The sequence below is a fragment of the Aotus nancymaae genome, unplaced genomic scaffold (genome assembly GCF_030222135.1).
Source record: "Aotus nancymaae isolate 86718 unplaced genomic scaffold, 86718_ANA_hifiasm-v0.15.2.pri h1tg000002l, whole genome shotgun sequence".
Classification (NCBI taxonomy): Eukaryota; Metazoa; Chordata; class Mammalia; order Primates; family Aotidae; genus Aotus; species Aotus nancymaae.
This window is the reverse complement of record NW_026988413.1, coordinates 9,166,792-9,183,220: the sequence shown is the minus strand read 5'-3', so window position 1 is coordinate 9,183,220 and position 16,429 is coordinate 9,166,792. Positions and strand designations below refer to the sequence as shown.

Genomic DNA, 16,429 nt, shown 5'->3' with positions numbered 1-16,429 from the left:
GTTGCCCTGACTGGTCTTGAATTCTTGGGCTCCAGCAATCTGCCCGCCTTGGCTTCCCACTGTGCTTGGCAACTACATTTTAAATAATAAAATTACACAACATAATTTTCTTTCCAAGAAAATTCAGATTATTATTAATTTTTTGTAACCTGGTCATATTGTGATTCAGAGAATGGCAATTTTAATCATTTATTGTTGGAAACGGGTTTATAACGTAGGGAAAAATCCTCACTGAGACAATGGATCACTCAGCAAGGCTAGTTTACTTCCTGCAGGAAGGGTGCAACACTCCGCAATCTTGCCCCGAGAGCACACCTGAACAAAGGAGGCAGGGACATTTATAACTTTCATAACTTGACACAATCGCCCTACTGTTGTGTCGTTTCCATTGGCCAGAATGGGACCACACATTCTATGCTTGACCCAATTGGCTAAAAACTTGGAAATTTTCTAAAGAGGTGAAGGCAGAGGAGAACAAAGAAAAAGAGGAAGTAACTTGAGGAATGCTTAGAGAAGCCATAACATTTCCAAATAAGGAAGGAGAATAAGCTGTGACCTAAGATTTGCCTGGGCTTGTTCGACATGTCAGGGCAAATACCTAGATTAAAGTGTAAGAACTAAGAACACGGGATGCACTTATTTCTTTATTATGACTAACGGCTACTTTAAGATTATTAGCAACAGCTTTAAAGTAAATTAGCCTTTGAAGAAACTGTTATTTGTTTGTAATGAACTAGGAGGAAAGCTTTGAAGAGGAACCTTTTATTTACTCTTATTTTCCATAATTACTAAACATTCACCATCTGACCAAATGTATATTCAGGTAAATCCCAAATTATGGACTACATATGGTAGCCACAGGTTAAAAGTAACTTAGTCTGCTCAAGAGCAGTTGCCCCAACAGGATGGTTCTCATACTTTTGTGATTTACATAGTTATACTGTTACGGGCATTAACTTGATTTATGTGTTGAAATACAGGTTTGGCAGGGTTTGATTCATACATGTTTGAAATGAAGACTTGCTGGAAAACCAGGGTCATGTGCTTATCCTATCACAACACACAAGAAACCATCCTACAGGGTTGACAAAAATTGCTTGCAGGTTCTGGACAGAAATATAGCTATAATTAAGCATTAATCAGGCTGCACTCAGCCCACTTCCTCGTTGCTAACAGTCACAGTGCACTAGATACTGACATTTGCATCTCCATTGTTCCTAAGGATAGGATTTCAGACATCAGGGCCATCAGACTAAGAACTGATTTGCATCCCTGTTCCTGTAGACAGGATCGCTGACATTAGAATCATAAGGCTTTTGTTTAAGAATCACTTAAGATGTTTCTCAGACTACGAATTCCAATGAAACACTTGATTTCAACCAGTTTGAAGACCCCCCACAGAGGAATGGGATGAGCATGAGAATGTAGTTTCTTCTTCTCCCAGTACCATGGCTGCACCCAGCACTCTCCTACCAATCAATCATCTCCATTACCCTTACAAACCCTAACCCTAAATTCCTAGGGGAGATGGAAGTGAGGTTCCTTCCTGTCTCCTCTTTAGGTGACCCTATGATTAGACATCTTTCTCTGTTGCAACCTGGTGTCGCAGCGTATAGACTTGCTGTGTGCATTGGGTAAGGAACCTATTGCAGTTACACACACTGTTGACCTGAAATACACAATCTCCCTAGATAACACTTTATTGTCACAGGTCCTTTAGCGCATACGCAGCAAACGGTAACCTCAAGCTCCATCTCTGCTGCTCTCAGGAATTCCACTTCCTCCAGCTTGGGCAACATAGCGAGATGCTTTCTACAGAAAACAATAAAAATAAAAATAAATAAAACATTAGCTGGGCTTGGTGGCCGCGCCTGTAGTTCCAGCTGCTCGGAAAGGCTGAGGGGAAGGATCCTTTGAGCCCAGGAGTTTAAGGCTGCAGTGAGCTTTGTTCGTGTCACTGCACTCCAGCCTGGACGACAAAGGGAGACTCTGTCTTTAAAGAAATAAATAAGGCCGGGCGCGGTAATCCCAGCTCTTTGGGAGGCCGAGGCGTGTGGATCATTTGAGGTCAGGAGTTACAGATCAGCCTGGTCAACATGGTGATACCCCGTCTCCACTAAAAATACAAATAATAATAAAATTATCTGGGCTAGTGGTACACGCCTGTAATCCCAGCTACTGGGGAGGCTAAGGCTGGAGAATCGCTTGAACCCGGGAGGCAGTTGCAATGAACCGAGATCGCGCCACTGCATTCCAGCCTGGGCAACCAAGTGAGAGTTCGTCTTTAAATAAATAAATAAAAATTAAGAACCCCATTTCCAGACCAGGCCTCAGAGAGTCAATAATCCGAGATGTGAAGGAGACCTTAAGAGTATTATTTCATCCCAACACCGGCCACCTGGGACGTGAACTGCCTCACCTTGGCAACCACATTTGTAATTTCCTCAAATGATCTATATCTTCTTCATCCCATAATTGTGCCTATCGGTCACTCACTCCACCCACAGGCTCCCTTCGGCCCCTTCCCGGTTACCCCGCACATTTCCACTTTTCTAAATAGGCTTGCCGTTCGGCAAAGCTGTTCCCTGCAGGCGGTGCCTGCCTATCGAGGCTCCGTGAAGAAAACCACTCCCCAGAATGAGCCCGGCTTTGCTTCAGGGTCCTAAACTGTGGTCTGCTGAACCTTCTCATGGGAATGTGAGAAAGCAGAACACACGTGGGCCCCAAATAACAACTCTCCCCCTCCGAAGCCCAGGAGCCGGGGAAGGGCGGAGGCGACGCGGGCGCCGCTGGCCGCCGGGACCGGCAGGGGGCGCGCTGGCCGCGGAGGGCGGGCGGCGCAAGCCTGCGGCGCGTCTAGGCCCGCGCGGTTCCCGGTGCACTCGCTGCCCACAAAGCGCCAGCTGGGGGGCCGCTGCGGGCGAAGTGCGGCGGAGCCTGTTTCGCGACCCCAGCTTGACCCGCCGCCTGCCGCCCCGTGCCTCTGCCGCGTCCCTGCGCTCCTGAGCCCCGACGGCCGCGTGAGTCCCGGCAGTGCGGGGAAGGCAGGGCCGGGTCGGCGCCGCCTGTGGAGAGGACCCAGCGGCGGGGCCTTCGTGGGGCCGCGCGCGGCGGCGGCGGCGACTCCCGAGGCTCGGATCAGACAGCGCAGGGCCATGGCTGAGGCGGCCCCGGCTCCGGTAAGGGCGGCCGCGCGCGAGTGTTGTGAGCTCCCGAGGGTATCAGCGACCCAGACCCCGAGAGAGGAAGGCGGGCGGGCGGGGAGCGGCCAGGCACAGGCGCCGTCCTCGGATCTCCGCGGCCACGTCGCCTGTCGCCCCGGGCTTGGCGGCTGCAGCCTCGTGTGAGAGGACTTGGCGGGTGGGTGTGAAGCCGCCCACCCGGGGACACCAGGCTGGGGCGGGGATCTGAGGAGACGCGCAGGCGGCTGTGAGGCCCGGGGCCCCGCAGTTGGGTTGAAGCCGAGGGGGTGCCCGCTGCGTGTCAGCCCCACGCCTGCCTGCCAGACGCTGGAAGCGGGATTGGGCTTGGGAGCCGTCAGCCATTCTCGCGGCTGCAGGAGCAGTCGTCACCAGCAACCTGAGAGGTGGCGCGGGCGGCATTCAGTGTGCGGAGGCGCCCTCTCGCCACGCTGTGTGTCGCCCGGGCTCCCGGACCCCAACATGGGACACGCGGGAGGCCCTCCGGAAATATCTGCCGAATGAATGACTGGTGCGGACCCCGAGGCCGGAGTGGCCTCGCGTGCGTGGCGGTTCATTCGCGGGTGTTTGCCAAGGCCTGAGGGGGGCCGGCAGCGGCCTGTTGCCTGGGCGACCGAGGCCACTGGGCCGCGCCTGTACGCAGCCCCGTAGAATGAGCAGGGAACGGTCAGGCGGCGGGGAAAGCACTCATCGCATTTGCCACCCAAGAGGCCTTTGGTCACCTCTAGCAAAGCCATTGTACTGGATCAGGAGCCACACTGGCTCACGCGGGGTGACTGGGAAAAGGAGGAAGCAGAGCAATGGGTGGGGGATAGAACAGAGGGGAGTGCCACCTCCACTCTTGGATCTGTTTTCCTTTTTTTCCAACATGTGTGTGTGTGTGTGTGTGTGTGTGTGTGTGTGTAGGTGGTATGGTAGATGATCCTGTGTCTCTGCTAGCTCTGGCCAATAAAAAAAGCTGCATACAAAACTCCAACTCAAGCTTGTCCAACCCACGGCCCCAGGCTGCATGTGGACCAAGACTGCTTTGAATGCTGCTTACAAATTCATAAACTTTCTTCAAACATTATGAGATTTATGCATGGACCGTTTGTTACCCAGGCTGGAGTGCAATGGCGTGATCTCGGCTCACCGCAACCTCCGCCTCCTAGGTTCAGGCAATTCTCCTGCCTCAGCCTCCTGAGTAGCTGGGATTACAGGCACACGCCACCACGCCCAGCTAATTTTTTGTATTTTTAGTAGAGACGGGGTTTCACCATGTTGACCAGGATGGTCTCGATCTCTTGACCTCGTGATCCACCCGCCTCGGCCTCCCAAAGTGCTGGGATTACAGGCGTGAGCCACCGCGCCCGGCCCATCGTTTGTTTTCTTTTTAAAGCTCATCAGCTATCCTTAGTGTATTTTATGTATGGCCCAAGACAGTTCTTCCAATGTGGCCCAGGGAAGCCAAAAGATTGGACATCCCTGCTTAAATTCTCTAGAAGTCACGTTTAAAAAGTAAAAAGCCGGGGCGTGGTGGCTCATGCCTGTAATCCCAGCACTTTGAGAGGCCAAGGCCGACGGATCGCGTGAAGTTGGGAGTTCAAGACCAGCCTGACCAACATGGAGAAACCCCATCTCTACTAAAAATACAGCCAGGCGTGGTGGCACCTGCCTGTAATCCCTGCTACTCAGGAGGCTGAGGCAGGAGAATCGCTTGATTCAATTGCTTGAATCCTCTGGGAGGCAGAGGTTGCGGTAAGCCAAGATTGTGCTGTTGCACTCCAGCCTGGGCAACAAGAGCGAAACTCTGTCTCAAAAAAGAAAAAGACAGTAAAAGCCAGGCACTGTGTTGTGCATGCCTGTAGTCACAGCTAGGCCAGGGGCTGAGGCAGAAGAATGGCTTGAGCCCAGGAGTTCCAGGCAGTCCACACCATGTCTCTAAAATTAAAAAAAAATACTTTTGAAAAGTTAAAAAAAAAATAGAAATAGGTCGCTGGGCATGGTGGCTCACGCCTGTAATCGCAGAACTTTGGGAGGCCGAGGTGGGTGGATCATGAGGTCAGAGGTTCAAGACCAGCCTGGCCAAGGTAGTGAAACCCCGTCTCTACTAAAAATACAAAAATTAGCTGGGCATGATGGTGGAACCTGTAATCCCAGCTACTTGGGAGGCTAAGGCAGAGAGTTGCTTGAACCTGGGAGGCAGAGGTTGCAGTGAGCCAAGATGGTGCCACTGCACTCCAACCTGGGTGACGGAGTGAGACTCTGTCCCACAAAATAAATAAATAAATAAAATAGGTGAAATTAATTTTAATGATATCTTTATTTAACTCAATATACGCACAACATTATTTCACCATGTAATCAATTTAAAACATTAATGGCCGGGCGTGGTGGTGGCTCAGGCCTGTTATTCCAAGCACATCAGGAGGCTGCTGTGGGAAGATGGCTTTACCCCAGGAGCTGAAGACTAGCCTGGGCAACCTAGGGAGACTCCATCTCTACAAAAAGACAATTTTTTTTTTTTTTTGAGACAGAGCCTCGCTCTGTCACCCAGGCTGGAGTGCAGTGACATGGTCTCGCTTACTGTAACTTCCTCCTCCCGGGTCAAGCCATTCTCCTGCCTCAGCCTCCCAAGTAGCTGGAATTACAGGCACCCACCATCACCAAGCTCAGCTAATTTTTGTATTTTTGGTAGAGACGGGGTTTCACTGTGTTGGCCAGGCTGGTCTCGAACTCCTGACCTTGTGATCTACCCACCTTGGCCTCTGAAAGTGTTGGGATTACAGGCGTGAGCCACTGCGCCTGGCCAAAAATAATTTTTTTTTTTTTTTTTTTGAGACGGAGTCTTGCTCTGTCACCCACTGGCGTGATCTCGGCTCACTGCAACCTCTGCCTCCCAGGTTCAAGCAATTCTCCTGCCTCAGCCCCCTGAGTAGCTGGGACTACAGGTGCATGCCACCACATCCAGGTAATTTTTGTATTTTTGGTAGACAGGATTTCACCATGTTGGCCAGGATGGTCTGGGTTTCTTGACCTTGTGATCCATCTGCATCAGCCTCCCAAAGTGCTGGGATTACAGGTGTGAGCCACTGTGCCCAGCCAAAAAAAATTTTTTAATTAGCCAGGCATGGTGGTACTACCTGTACTACCAGCTAGCTACTCAAGAGGGTGAGGTGGGAGGTGCTTGAGCCAAGGGGGTGAAGGCTGCAGTGAGCTGTGATCCTGCCACTACCCTCCAACCTGGGCAATAAAGTGAAACCCTGTCTCAAGCAAGTACACACACAAATAAATAAATAAATAAAAATTTTTTTCATCCTCAGTCTTCAAAATCTCATGTATTTTATACTCATAACACATCTCAGTTGAACTAATCACATTTCAGGTGCTCTGTGGCCACATGTAGGTAGTGGCTATGGTATTGAACAATGCCAGTATACCTTATGGAGAAAAATCAGGAAACAGATGGATACTAAAAAAAGAAAGTAATACCGGGCTTGGTGGCTCATGCCTGTAATTTCAGCACTTTGGAAGGCATAGGGGGCCAGATTGCCTGAGCTCAGGGGTTCGACACCAGCCTGGGCAACACGGTGAAACCCCGTCTCTACTAAAAAGACAAAAAATTATCTGGGTGTGGCATTGAGTGCCTGTAGTCCCAGCTACTACTTAGGAGGCTGAGGCAGGAGAATTGCTTGAACCTGGGAGGCGGAGGTTGAAGTGAGTGGAGATCATGCCACTGCACTCCCAGCCTGGGTGACAGAGCGAGACTTCGATTCAAAAAACAACAACAACCTACCCAAAAAGGTGGAAGGGGTTGGCATAAGTGAAGCAAATGTGGAGAGTTAAGATTTAAATAGGATGAAACTTTCTTAGGAAGTAAAGAATAAAGCTTAGATTAAGTTACTGATAAGTTTGAAGGGAGAAGGAATATGAAGAGAAAGTTGAATGAATTTAGGTCTGATTAATTTTCTTCTTAAAGTCAGAGGCTATGTCATCTGAGAGTGGGGGCTGCGGCTGACAAATCTTACTACTCAGTGTCAGCATCACCTGGGAGTTTGTTAAAAATACGGGTGTGAACCACTGTAGAATCTCAGGCTGTGAACTGTGGCTCATGCCTGGAGCACTTTGGGAGGCTGAGGCAGGCGGATCACTTGAACTCAGGAGTTTGAGACCAGCCTGGGCAACATGGTGAAACCCTGCCTCTACCAAAAATACAAAAATTAGTGGGGCATGGTGGTGTGTGCCTGTGGTCCCAGCTACTCAGGAGACTGAGGTGGGAGGATCGTTTGAGTCCATGAGATGGAGGTTACAGTGAGCTGAGATTGCACCACTGCACTCCAGCCTGGGTGACAGTGAGACCCCCATCTCAATAAAACAAAAACAAAACCCAACAGAATCTCAGTTTTCCTCACAGACCTACTGAATCAACATCTGTAGTTTGACAAGATCTCCAGGTGATTCTTATGCATGTTAGTTTGAAGACAACTGTACTAAAAGCTGAAGGACTGTGCTGAGGCTTTGCAGTAGCCACTTTATGGAATGGGACAAGCAGCACGGAGGGCACAAGTCAGTGTTGAGGTTCCCACTAAGCTTAGAAACCATTAGTGTGGGGTGACAGCAGTTTACCTGGTGATTTCTTCTAGTCACACTTACTTGTCTGCTTACTGGAATGGAGAAAGAATGATTGGACTGATTCAAGGCCAGAGATTAGCTGAGCAGGTGAGACAGAAAGACATTAGAGAAGAGGGGTTGGAAGTGATTGAAGTGATAACTGGTGAAAAAAAAAGAGGCCAGGAACAGGTAGATAAACCAGGAGTGAATGGAATGGTCAAAGGACTAGGTGAAATGAGAATAAGGTAGTGGGTGAGCTGGAAAGATGGGAGGTTGTGGTCAGAGAGTAGCTTATCAAGTTCATAGAATTAGAAGGCTTTGTATAGGTCATCCTAGTCCAACCTCCTATTTGTTGTAGGAATTTCTTCCCTTTATACTACCTTTGTTTCAAAGTAAATTATTTTAGAGCAGCCTTTTATTTTCTTGGAAAGATCAGGAGTTCTAGGTTACAGTGAGCTATGATCATGCCACTGCATTCCAGCCTGGGTGACCCTGTCTCTAAATATTAAAAAAAAAAAAATTAAGCTATAGAAGACAGCCCTGAAGTAGCTTGTTTACATGCAAGCCTATTTATTTATTCATTCGTTCAACAAAAATTTTCTTTTTTATTGAGATGGAGTCTCGTTCTGTTGCCTTGGCTGCAGTGCAGTGGCACAACCTTGGCTTACTGTAACTTCCGCCTCCTGGGTTCAAATGATAAGTGGATAATATTTAAACTGTCCCTCTTAGACTCTAAAATCATGTATAAAATAATGTGATTTCTCTTAAAGATTTTTTTGTTTGCTCTTGTTGCCCAGGCTGGAGTACAATGGCGAGATCTTGGCTCACTGCAACCACCACCTCCCAGGTTCAAGTGATTCTCCTGCCTCAGCCTCCTGAGTAACTGGGATTACAGGCATATGCCACCACCCCCTCCAGCTAATTTTGTATTTTTAGTAGAGACAGGGTTTCTCCATGTTGGTCAGGCTGGTCTCGAACTCCTGACCTCAGGTGATCTGCCCACCTTGGCCTTCCAAAGTGCTGAGATTACAGGCATAAGCCACTGCACCCGACCTCTTTTTTTTTTTTTGAGACAGAGTCTCCCTCTGTTGCCCAGGCTGCAGTGCAGTGATGCAGTCTTGGTTCACTGCAGCCTCCGCTTCCCAGGTCAAAGTGATTCTCCTGCCTCAGCCTCCCGAGTAGCTGGGATTACAGATGTGCACCACCATGCCCAGCTAATTTTTGTATTTTTAGTAGAGATGAGTTTCACCATGTTGTGCAGGCTGGTTTTGCACTCCCAACCTCAGGTGATTCACCTACCTTGGTCTCCCAAAGTGCTGGGATTACAGGCATGAGCCACCCTGCCTGGCCAGAATTTCTTTTTTTTTTAATAGTTCAATATTTATTAGTGGATCACAGTGGCACACACCTGTAGCCCCAGCTACCTGGGAGGTTGAGGCAGGAGGATTGCTTGAGCGAACAAGTCTGGGCAACATAATGAGACCCTGAGACCCCGTCTCTAAAAGGAAATCAAAAATGTATTTATTGTAGGCCAAAGTTTGCCTGCCTGAAAATTTCCTTATGTTGGTTCTAGTTCTGCCCTCTGGAGTAACATAGTATAAGATTAAATTAGACTGTTCTGCCTTCTGTTTTGTAATCCTCAACTATTTGAAAACAGCTCTGATGTTTTCTTCAGATTCAAGATTCTTTGTTTATTCAGCCATTACTGAATGGTGTGTTTGTGGTTTGTAAACAGGGTGATTGACGGGGCTGGAGCATAAGTCTATAATGGATTTATCAGAGGGCACTGGGTTAGTGAGGCCTGGAAAGGATCTTTGTGCACATTTGCCTTTAGAGGATGCTGCAGCTACCTAAGCTAGACCTTATATCGGAGGAAATATACCAGACTAGTTCAAGAGCCAATTTCATTAATTCACTGTCTTACCCAATCTATCCCTGAACCACCAAAGCAGGTCTCTTGGCTGTTGATGCCAGTGAGCTCCAGAAAGATGAGGCATACACAGGCAGTACTAAAACTATATTCAGATTAATCTCTGCTAGACAGTTAAGCAGTCCTTATCTGATTTTAGTTTGGAGTTAAGGTTCCTTCTAACGATCAATGTCTTGTTCCATCTTTCCACTGCATGCAGGCATCTGAATGGGACTCTGAGTGCCTTACATCCCTGCAGCCCCTTCAGCTTCCTACACCCCCAGCAGCAAATGAGGCACATCTGCAGACAGCAGCTATCTCTCTGTGGACAGTGGTGGCTGCCGTGCAGGCTATAGAGAGGAAGGTGGAGGTCCACAGCCGGCGACTCTTACACCTAGAAGGCCGGACAGGGACAGCAGAGAAGAAACTAGCCAGCTGTGAAAAGACAGTGACTGAGCTTGGGAACCAGCTGGAGGGCAAGTGGGCTGTGCTAGGAACCCTACTGCAGGAGTACGGGCTGCTGCAGAGGCGGCTGGAGAACTTGGAGAACCTGCTGCGCAACAGGAACTTCTGGATCCTGCGGCTCCCTCCAGGTATTAAGGGAGATATCCCAAAGGTAATACCTTCATTTCTAGATGTAAAGTGGTACTACCAGAACTTACACTAGTAGTAAGGGATAGTCTTGGTCATTCAGTTATTTTTATTTTCTTTTAAAATTTCTTTAAAATTTCTTAAAATGTCTTAGACTGAAAGAATCATGAAGTTGTTTTATGTTTATCTATTTGGGAAGCATTTTATGTTCAATTTAATACCCAATTAGAGTGCCAAGATTCAGATTGGAAACCTCTTTTCAGACCAAAGTTGGCTATTTGATAGATGGATTTTTTTCTCTTTAGCTTTCTCCTATCCATTACCTATGAACTGCTTCCTTCTTCATTAACTTGTGTGCCAGGATCTTGGTGAGGAAACTACATAAACGTCATTTAAATCAGTCAATTTGAGGCCAGGTGCAGTGACTCACATCTGTAGTCCCAGCACTTTGGGAGGCCAAGGCAGTTGGATCACCTGAGGTCAGGAGTTTGAGACCAGTCTGGCCTCAAACTCAGTAGAGACATGGTGAAACCCTGTCTCTACTGAAAATACAAAAATTAGCCAGGTGTGGTGCACATCTATAATCCCAGCTACTTGGGAGGCTGAGGCAGGAGAATCGCATGAACCCAGGAGTTGGAGGTTGGTGAGCCGAGGTCATGCCATTATACTCCAGCCTGGGCAACAAGAGCAAAACTCCTTCTCAAAAGAAAAAAAAAAGGATCTGGTGTGGTGGTTCACACCTGTAATCTCAGCACGTTGGGAGGCCGAGGCAGGTGGATCACCTGAGGTCAGGAGTTCGAAACCAGCTTGGCCAATGTGGTGAAACCCCATCTCTACTAAAAGTACTAAAAATTAGCTAGGCATGGTGGCCGGCGCCTGTAATTCCAGCTACTCGGGAGGCTGAGGCAGGAGAATCACTTGAACCTGGGAAGTGGAGTTTGTAGTTAGCCAAGATCGCATCATTGCACTCCAGCCTGGGCAACAAGAGTGAAACTGCCTCAAAAAAGAAAAAAGAAAAATGTTCTAAAGCTGTGAGGCCAGACGTAGCACACCTGGAATTCCAGCACTTTGGAGTCTTGCTCTGTCGCCAGACGCCAGGCCGGAGTGCAGTGGCGCAATCTCGGCTCACTGCAATCTCCACCTACTGGGTTCAAGCAATTCTCCTGCCTCAGCCTCCCGAGTAGCTGGGACTACAGGTGCGCGCTACCATGCTCAGCTAATTTTTGTATATTTTAGTAGAGATGGGGTTTCACTATGTTGGCCAGGATGGTCTCGATCTCTTGACCTTGTGATCTGCCCTCCTTGGCCTCCCAAAGTGCTGGGATTACAGGCGTGAGCCACTGGGCTCAGCCTGGTTTCATATTTTGAAAGAATCCCTTTGGCTGCTTTGTGGAGAATGGATCATGGGGGCAGAAACTGAAGAAGGGAGGAAATACTAAGACAGGGAGGGATGTAAGTGGCTTAGGTGAGGGTAGCAGTAGTAGACATGGAGGGAAATGGACAGATAGAGAATGTTTTGGTGGTAGAATTGACAATAAGACTTACTGATGGGAATTAGGAAATAAGGCATTAAGAATAATAATTATAGGCCGGGCGCAATCTCAATTTACTACAAACTCTGCCTCCTGGGTTCAAGCCATTCTCCTGCCTCAGCCTCCCCAGCAGCTGTGATTACAGGTGGCCACCACTGTGCCCAGCTAATTTTTGTATTTTTAGTAGAGAGGGGGTTTTGCCATGTTGGCCAGGCTGGTTTTGAACTCCTGAGCTCAAGTGATCCACCTGCCTTGGCCTCCCAAGTGCTGGGATTACAGGAGTGAGCCCCTGTGTCTGGCCTCATTGTGGCTTTTGTTTGTTTGTTTTGAGATGGAATCTTGCTCTGTAACCAGGCTGGAGTGCAGTGTCGCGATCTCAGCTCACTGCAACCTCTGCCTCCCAGGTTCAAGCGGTTCTCCTGCCTCAGCCTCCCGAGTAGCTGGGATTACAGGCGTGTGCCACCACGCCCAGGTAATTTTTGTATTTTTAGTAGAGATGGAGTTTCACCATGTTGGCCAGGCTGGTCTCGAACTCCTGACCTTGTGATCCGCCTGCCTTGGTCTCCCAAAGCGCTGGATTACAGGCATGAGCCACCGTGCCTGGCCTCATTGAAATTTTGATTTGAGTTTTCCTGATGATAAATGACATTGAACATTTTTCATATGCTTGTTGGCCATTTATATGTCTTCCTTTGAGGCATGTCTGTTCATTTGCTTATATTTTAATTGGGTTATTTGTGTTTGGCTATTAAATTGTTTGTTACTTGTATATTCTGGATATTTCTTTTTTAAAAAATATTTTTATTTTACTTTAAGTTCTGGGATACATGTGCCCTGGATATTAATTTCTTGTTGGATGTACAGTTTGCAAATGTTTTCTCCCATTCTGCAGATTGTCTCTGCACTTTTTTGATTGTTTCCTTTGCTATACTGAAGTTTTTTAGTTTGATATCTCATATGTCTATTTTTGTTAATTTTTATTTTAGCTATTATGCATTAGATTTTTAATATTTATGTTCTCCCATTTTTACATTTTTAAATTTTTTATTTCTTTCTGTGAACCTATAGATTATACTGAATTTTTGCTTCTAGTTTAAAGCAGCCTAAATATCTTTTTTTTTGGAAGGAATATCTGCTCAAATTTTGCTGAGAATATATATTAGAGGTTTGTTTGTGGTTTAGCTTATTTTCTTCCCCCCTCTGGTATTATTTGTAGTGTTTTTTCATCTTGCTTCTCTTAGTTTTTTTCAAATATTGAGTAATCCTTGGTGGTTTGATTATATTCACAACTGAAGAATTAGATTGATTAATAGTTAATTACAGGAAACTTGCATGTATGATTATTATAGGAAGCTGGTATGTGTCCTCTGCCACCATGCAGTTCTCTAACCGAAAGATCTTTCCTTTGCAAAAGAGGGCCAATCTCCATAGGTGCTCCATATAGATTCACTTCACTTTAAAGTGCCCTGGCATGGAGCAATTAGGCAGAACAAGGACCACCTAGAGGCCAGAAGTAGGGCAGTACTTTAAGTTCATCATCTTTGCTGGGCTTCCCTAGCATTAGTAGAGGGAAACCAGAAGTAGAACCAAGTCATCCTTCCTCTATAGAAGCCTTCCCTATTTCAGACAACTCTGAGCTTCCTATTGTACTTGCTCATTCAACAAACGTTTGCTGAGCACCTATGTGCCAAGCACCTGTGCTGAGAGCTGTGGAGGCTGACAGGATTCACACACGGTCCCTCCTTTCCACAACATCACATCCTGTGACTGTTTCTTGGTCTGGTCTCGTCTGTTGCTTCCTTCCCACTGCGGCTGCACCCAGTCAGTCAGGTAGGTCCTCACTGGCTCTTCCTTGGTCTCACTCGAAACCTTTTAACATACCCCATGCCCTAACCCCCCAAAAAATTACAGTATAATTCTTATTAGTATTCCCAAATCACACCTAGAATCAGATTACTCTTTTGCTCAAAATTCTTCAGCTCCCCATTACCAACTCAATAAAATCCAGACTCCTTGAAGCCTGACCCAATCCTAACACTCATTGCTCTCTTCTCACACCCCACCCTCCCCAAATTGGATGAACTCCTCTTCTGTACCTGCCCCATCATGTCTCCTGACTTGGTCATGTTGCGTCCATTTAGAATGTCCTTCCTCCCATCCTTAAAGGGCAATTCAAATACCACCTATCACAAAGCCTTCCCCAATGTCTGACATCTAAAATCATTGTTCTCTGAGTCCTTATAGCCTTTTACCCTCACTAATCTGAAGACATTACTATTCTATCCCTTTAGCAGCCTGTAAGTCCAAGAGCAAGATTTATCCTTGTACGCACCTCTGTAGAATTCTGCACAGGGAGGATACTCAGATATCTGTGAGTGAACAAACTCTAAGATAGAATGGAATACTGCTTCATTATAATGTTATGGGACCATCACTGTTGTATACATGGTCTGTCATTGACTCAAATGTTGTTATGTGGCAAATGACTATATATTGGTTATAAGGAGTCTTTTGTTCTCCCATTATCCTTTTTCCATAGCATCTTGTATGTATGTATGCATTTATTTATTTACTTTTTTGAGGCAGGGTCTTGCTCTGTCCCCAGGCTGGAGTGCAGTGGTGCGGTCTTGGCTCACTGCAACCTCTGCCTCCCGAGTTCAAGTGATTCTCCTGCCTCAGCCTCCCGAGTAGCTTGGATTATAGGCACATGCCACCACACCCAGCTAATTTTTTATGTTTTTAGTAGAGATAAGGTTTCACCATGTTAGCCAGAATGGTCTTGATCTCCTGACCTCGTGATCTGCCTGCCTCAGCCTCCCACAGTGCTGGGATTATAGGCATGAGCCACCATGCCCGGCTGTATCTTGTTTTTATTTTATGGGTGTAATGGCTTCTCAGATATTATGGGATTGCTAATTAGAGAATTTACTTTTTAAAAAATTCTATTCCCTAATTATTTTTGTTTTTTTTTGTGGTTATTTTTTTCCTCCTTTTATTTTAGTTTTTCTTGTTCGTATCACAGCCTTTCTCTAAATGGTCATGGATACTTGGTAGTTACTTCATATTCAAGAATCAAACTGTAGAAAGCTGCCAGGTGGGAGGAGGTAGAGCCGTTATGATAAACAACTTAAACACCATGATGAGGAAAGCTTTGTGTTATATGATAGTGTCCACACTGAGTACCCCTCCCCTCTCCTCCCCTCCCCTCCCCTTTCGCTCTTGTTACCCAGGCTGGAGTGCAACAGTGCAATCTCAGTTAACTGGAGCCTCAGCTTCTCAGATTCAAGCAATTCTTCTGCCTCCGCCTCCTGAGTAGCTGGGATTACAGGCTCCCACAACCATGCCCGGCTAGTTTTTGTATTTTTAGTAGAGATGGGGTTTCACCATGTTGGTCAGGCTGGTCTCAAACTCCTGACCTCAGTTGATCTGCCTGCCTCAGCCTCCCAAAGTGTTGGGATTACAGGCATGAGCCACCACACCCAGCCGAGTATCTTAATTTTTCTAGAAAACGCTTATATTTCTTCACAGAAGAACTTTTCCATTTTTGCCTAGGGATAAGCACCTAGCTTTAGACCAGTCTATTCTAGGAAGTGGGATTCTTTTCCACATATGGCCATTCCCTACATGCAGTCTTAACCCTAACTAGGCAGAATTTACAGTTTTCCTCTGAATGCACTCTTTAGTTTCCCTTGCTTGAATGTTTTCTCCATTCCCATTAGGGCTAGCCAAAGTTGCATCTCTTCTTTTTTTTTTTTTTTTTGAGATGGAGTTTTGCTCTTGTTGCCCAGGCTGGAGTCCAGTGGTGTGATCTCAGCTCACTGCAACCTCTGCCTCCTGAGTTCAAGCGATTCTCCTGCCTCAGCCTCCCTAGTAGCTGGGATTATAGGTGCCTGCCACCATGCCCGGCTAATTTTTTGTATTATTAGTAGAGACGAGGTTTCACTATGTTGGCCAGGCTGGTCTCAAACTCCTGATCTCAGACCATCCACCCGCCTTTGGTTCCCAAAGTGCTGTGGGATCACAGGCATGAGTTACCATCCCCGGCTTGTCACATTTTTTTTTTTTTTTTTTTTTTTTGAGATGGAGTTTTGCTTTCGTTGCCCAGGCTGGAGTGCAATGCCATAATCTTGGCTTACCGCAACATCCTCTACTGCATTCAAGTGATTCTCCTGCCTCAGCCTCCCAAGTAGCTGGGATTACAGGCATGTGCCAGCATGCCCAGCGAATTTTGTTAGTTAGTTAGTTAGTTAGTTTGTTTGTTTGAGATGGAGTCCTGCTCTGTTACCCACACTTGATCATGCAGTGGCATGATCTTGGCTCACTGAAACCTCTGCCTCCCAAGTTCAAGCAATTCCCCTCCTCCAGCATCTCAAGTAGCTGGGATTACAGGCATGCGCTACCATGCCTGGCTAATTTTTTTGTATTTTTAGTAGAGACGGGGTTTCACCATGCTGGCCAAGCTGGTCTTGAACTCCTGACCTTGTGATCTGCTCACCTTGGCCTCCCAAAGTGCTGGGATTACAGGCATGACCCACTGCGCCTGGCCTGTATATTTTTTTAGTAGATTGGGGTTTCTCCATGTTAGTTAGGCTGATCTCGAACTCCTG

General features: G+C 47.0%; 1 protein-coding gene across 1 annotated transcript in view; it reads left to right on the top strand.

The window, feature by feature from the left end:
• Nucleotides 1–3,131: 3,131 nt before the first annotated feature.
• Nucleotides 3,132–16,429, top strand: part of ZNF398 (zinc finger protein 398) — a 32,105-nt gene continuing 18,807 nt past the window's right edge. The window contains exons 1-2 of the mRNA XM_021665239.2: nucleotides 3,132–3,179; nucleotides 9,920–10,315. Coding sequence (XP_021520914.1) covers nucleotides 3,156–3,179; nucleotides 9,920–10,315 — 420 coding nt within the window. The 5' untranslated portion in view covers nucleotides 3,132–3,155. The remainder of the gene's footprint in view (nucleotides 3,180–9,919; nucleotides 10,316–16,429) is intronic.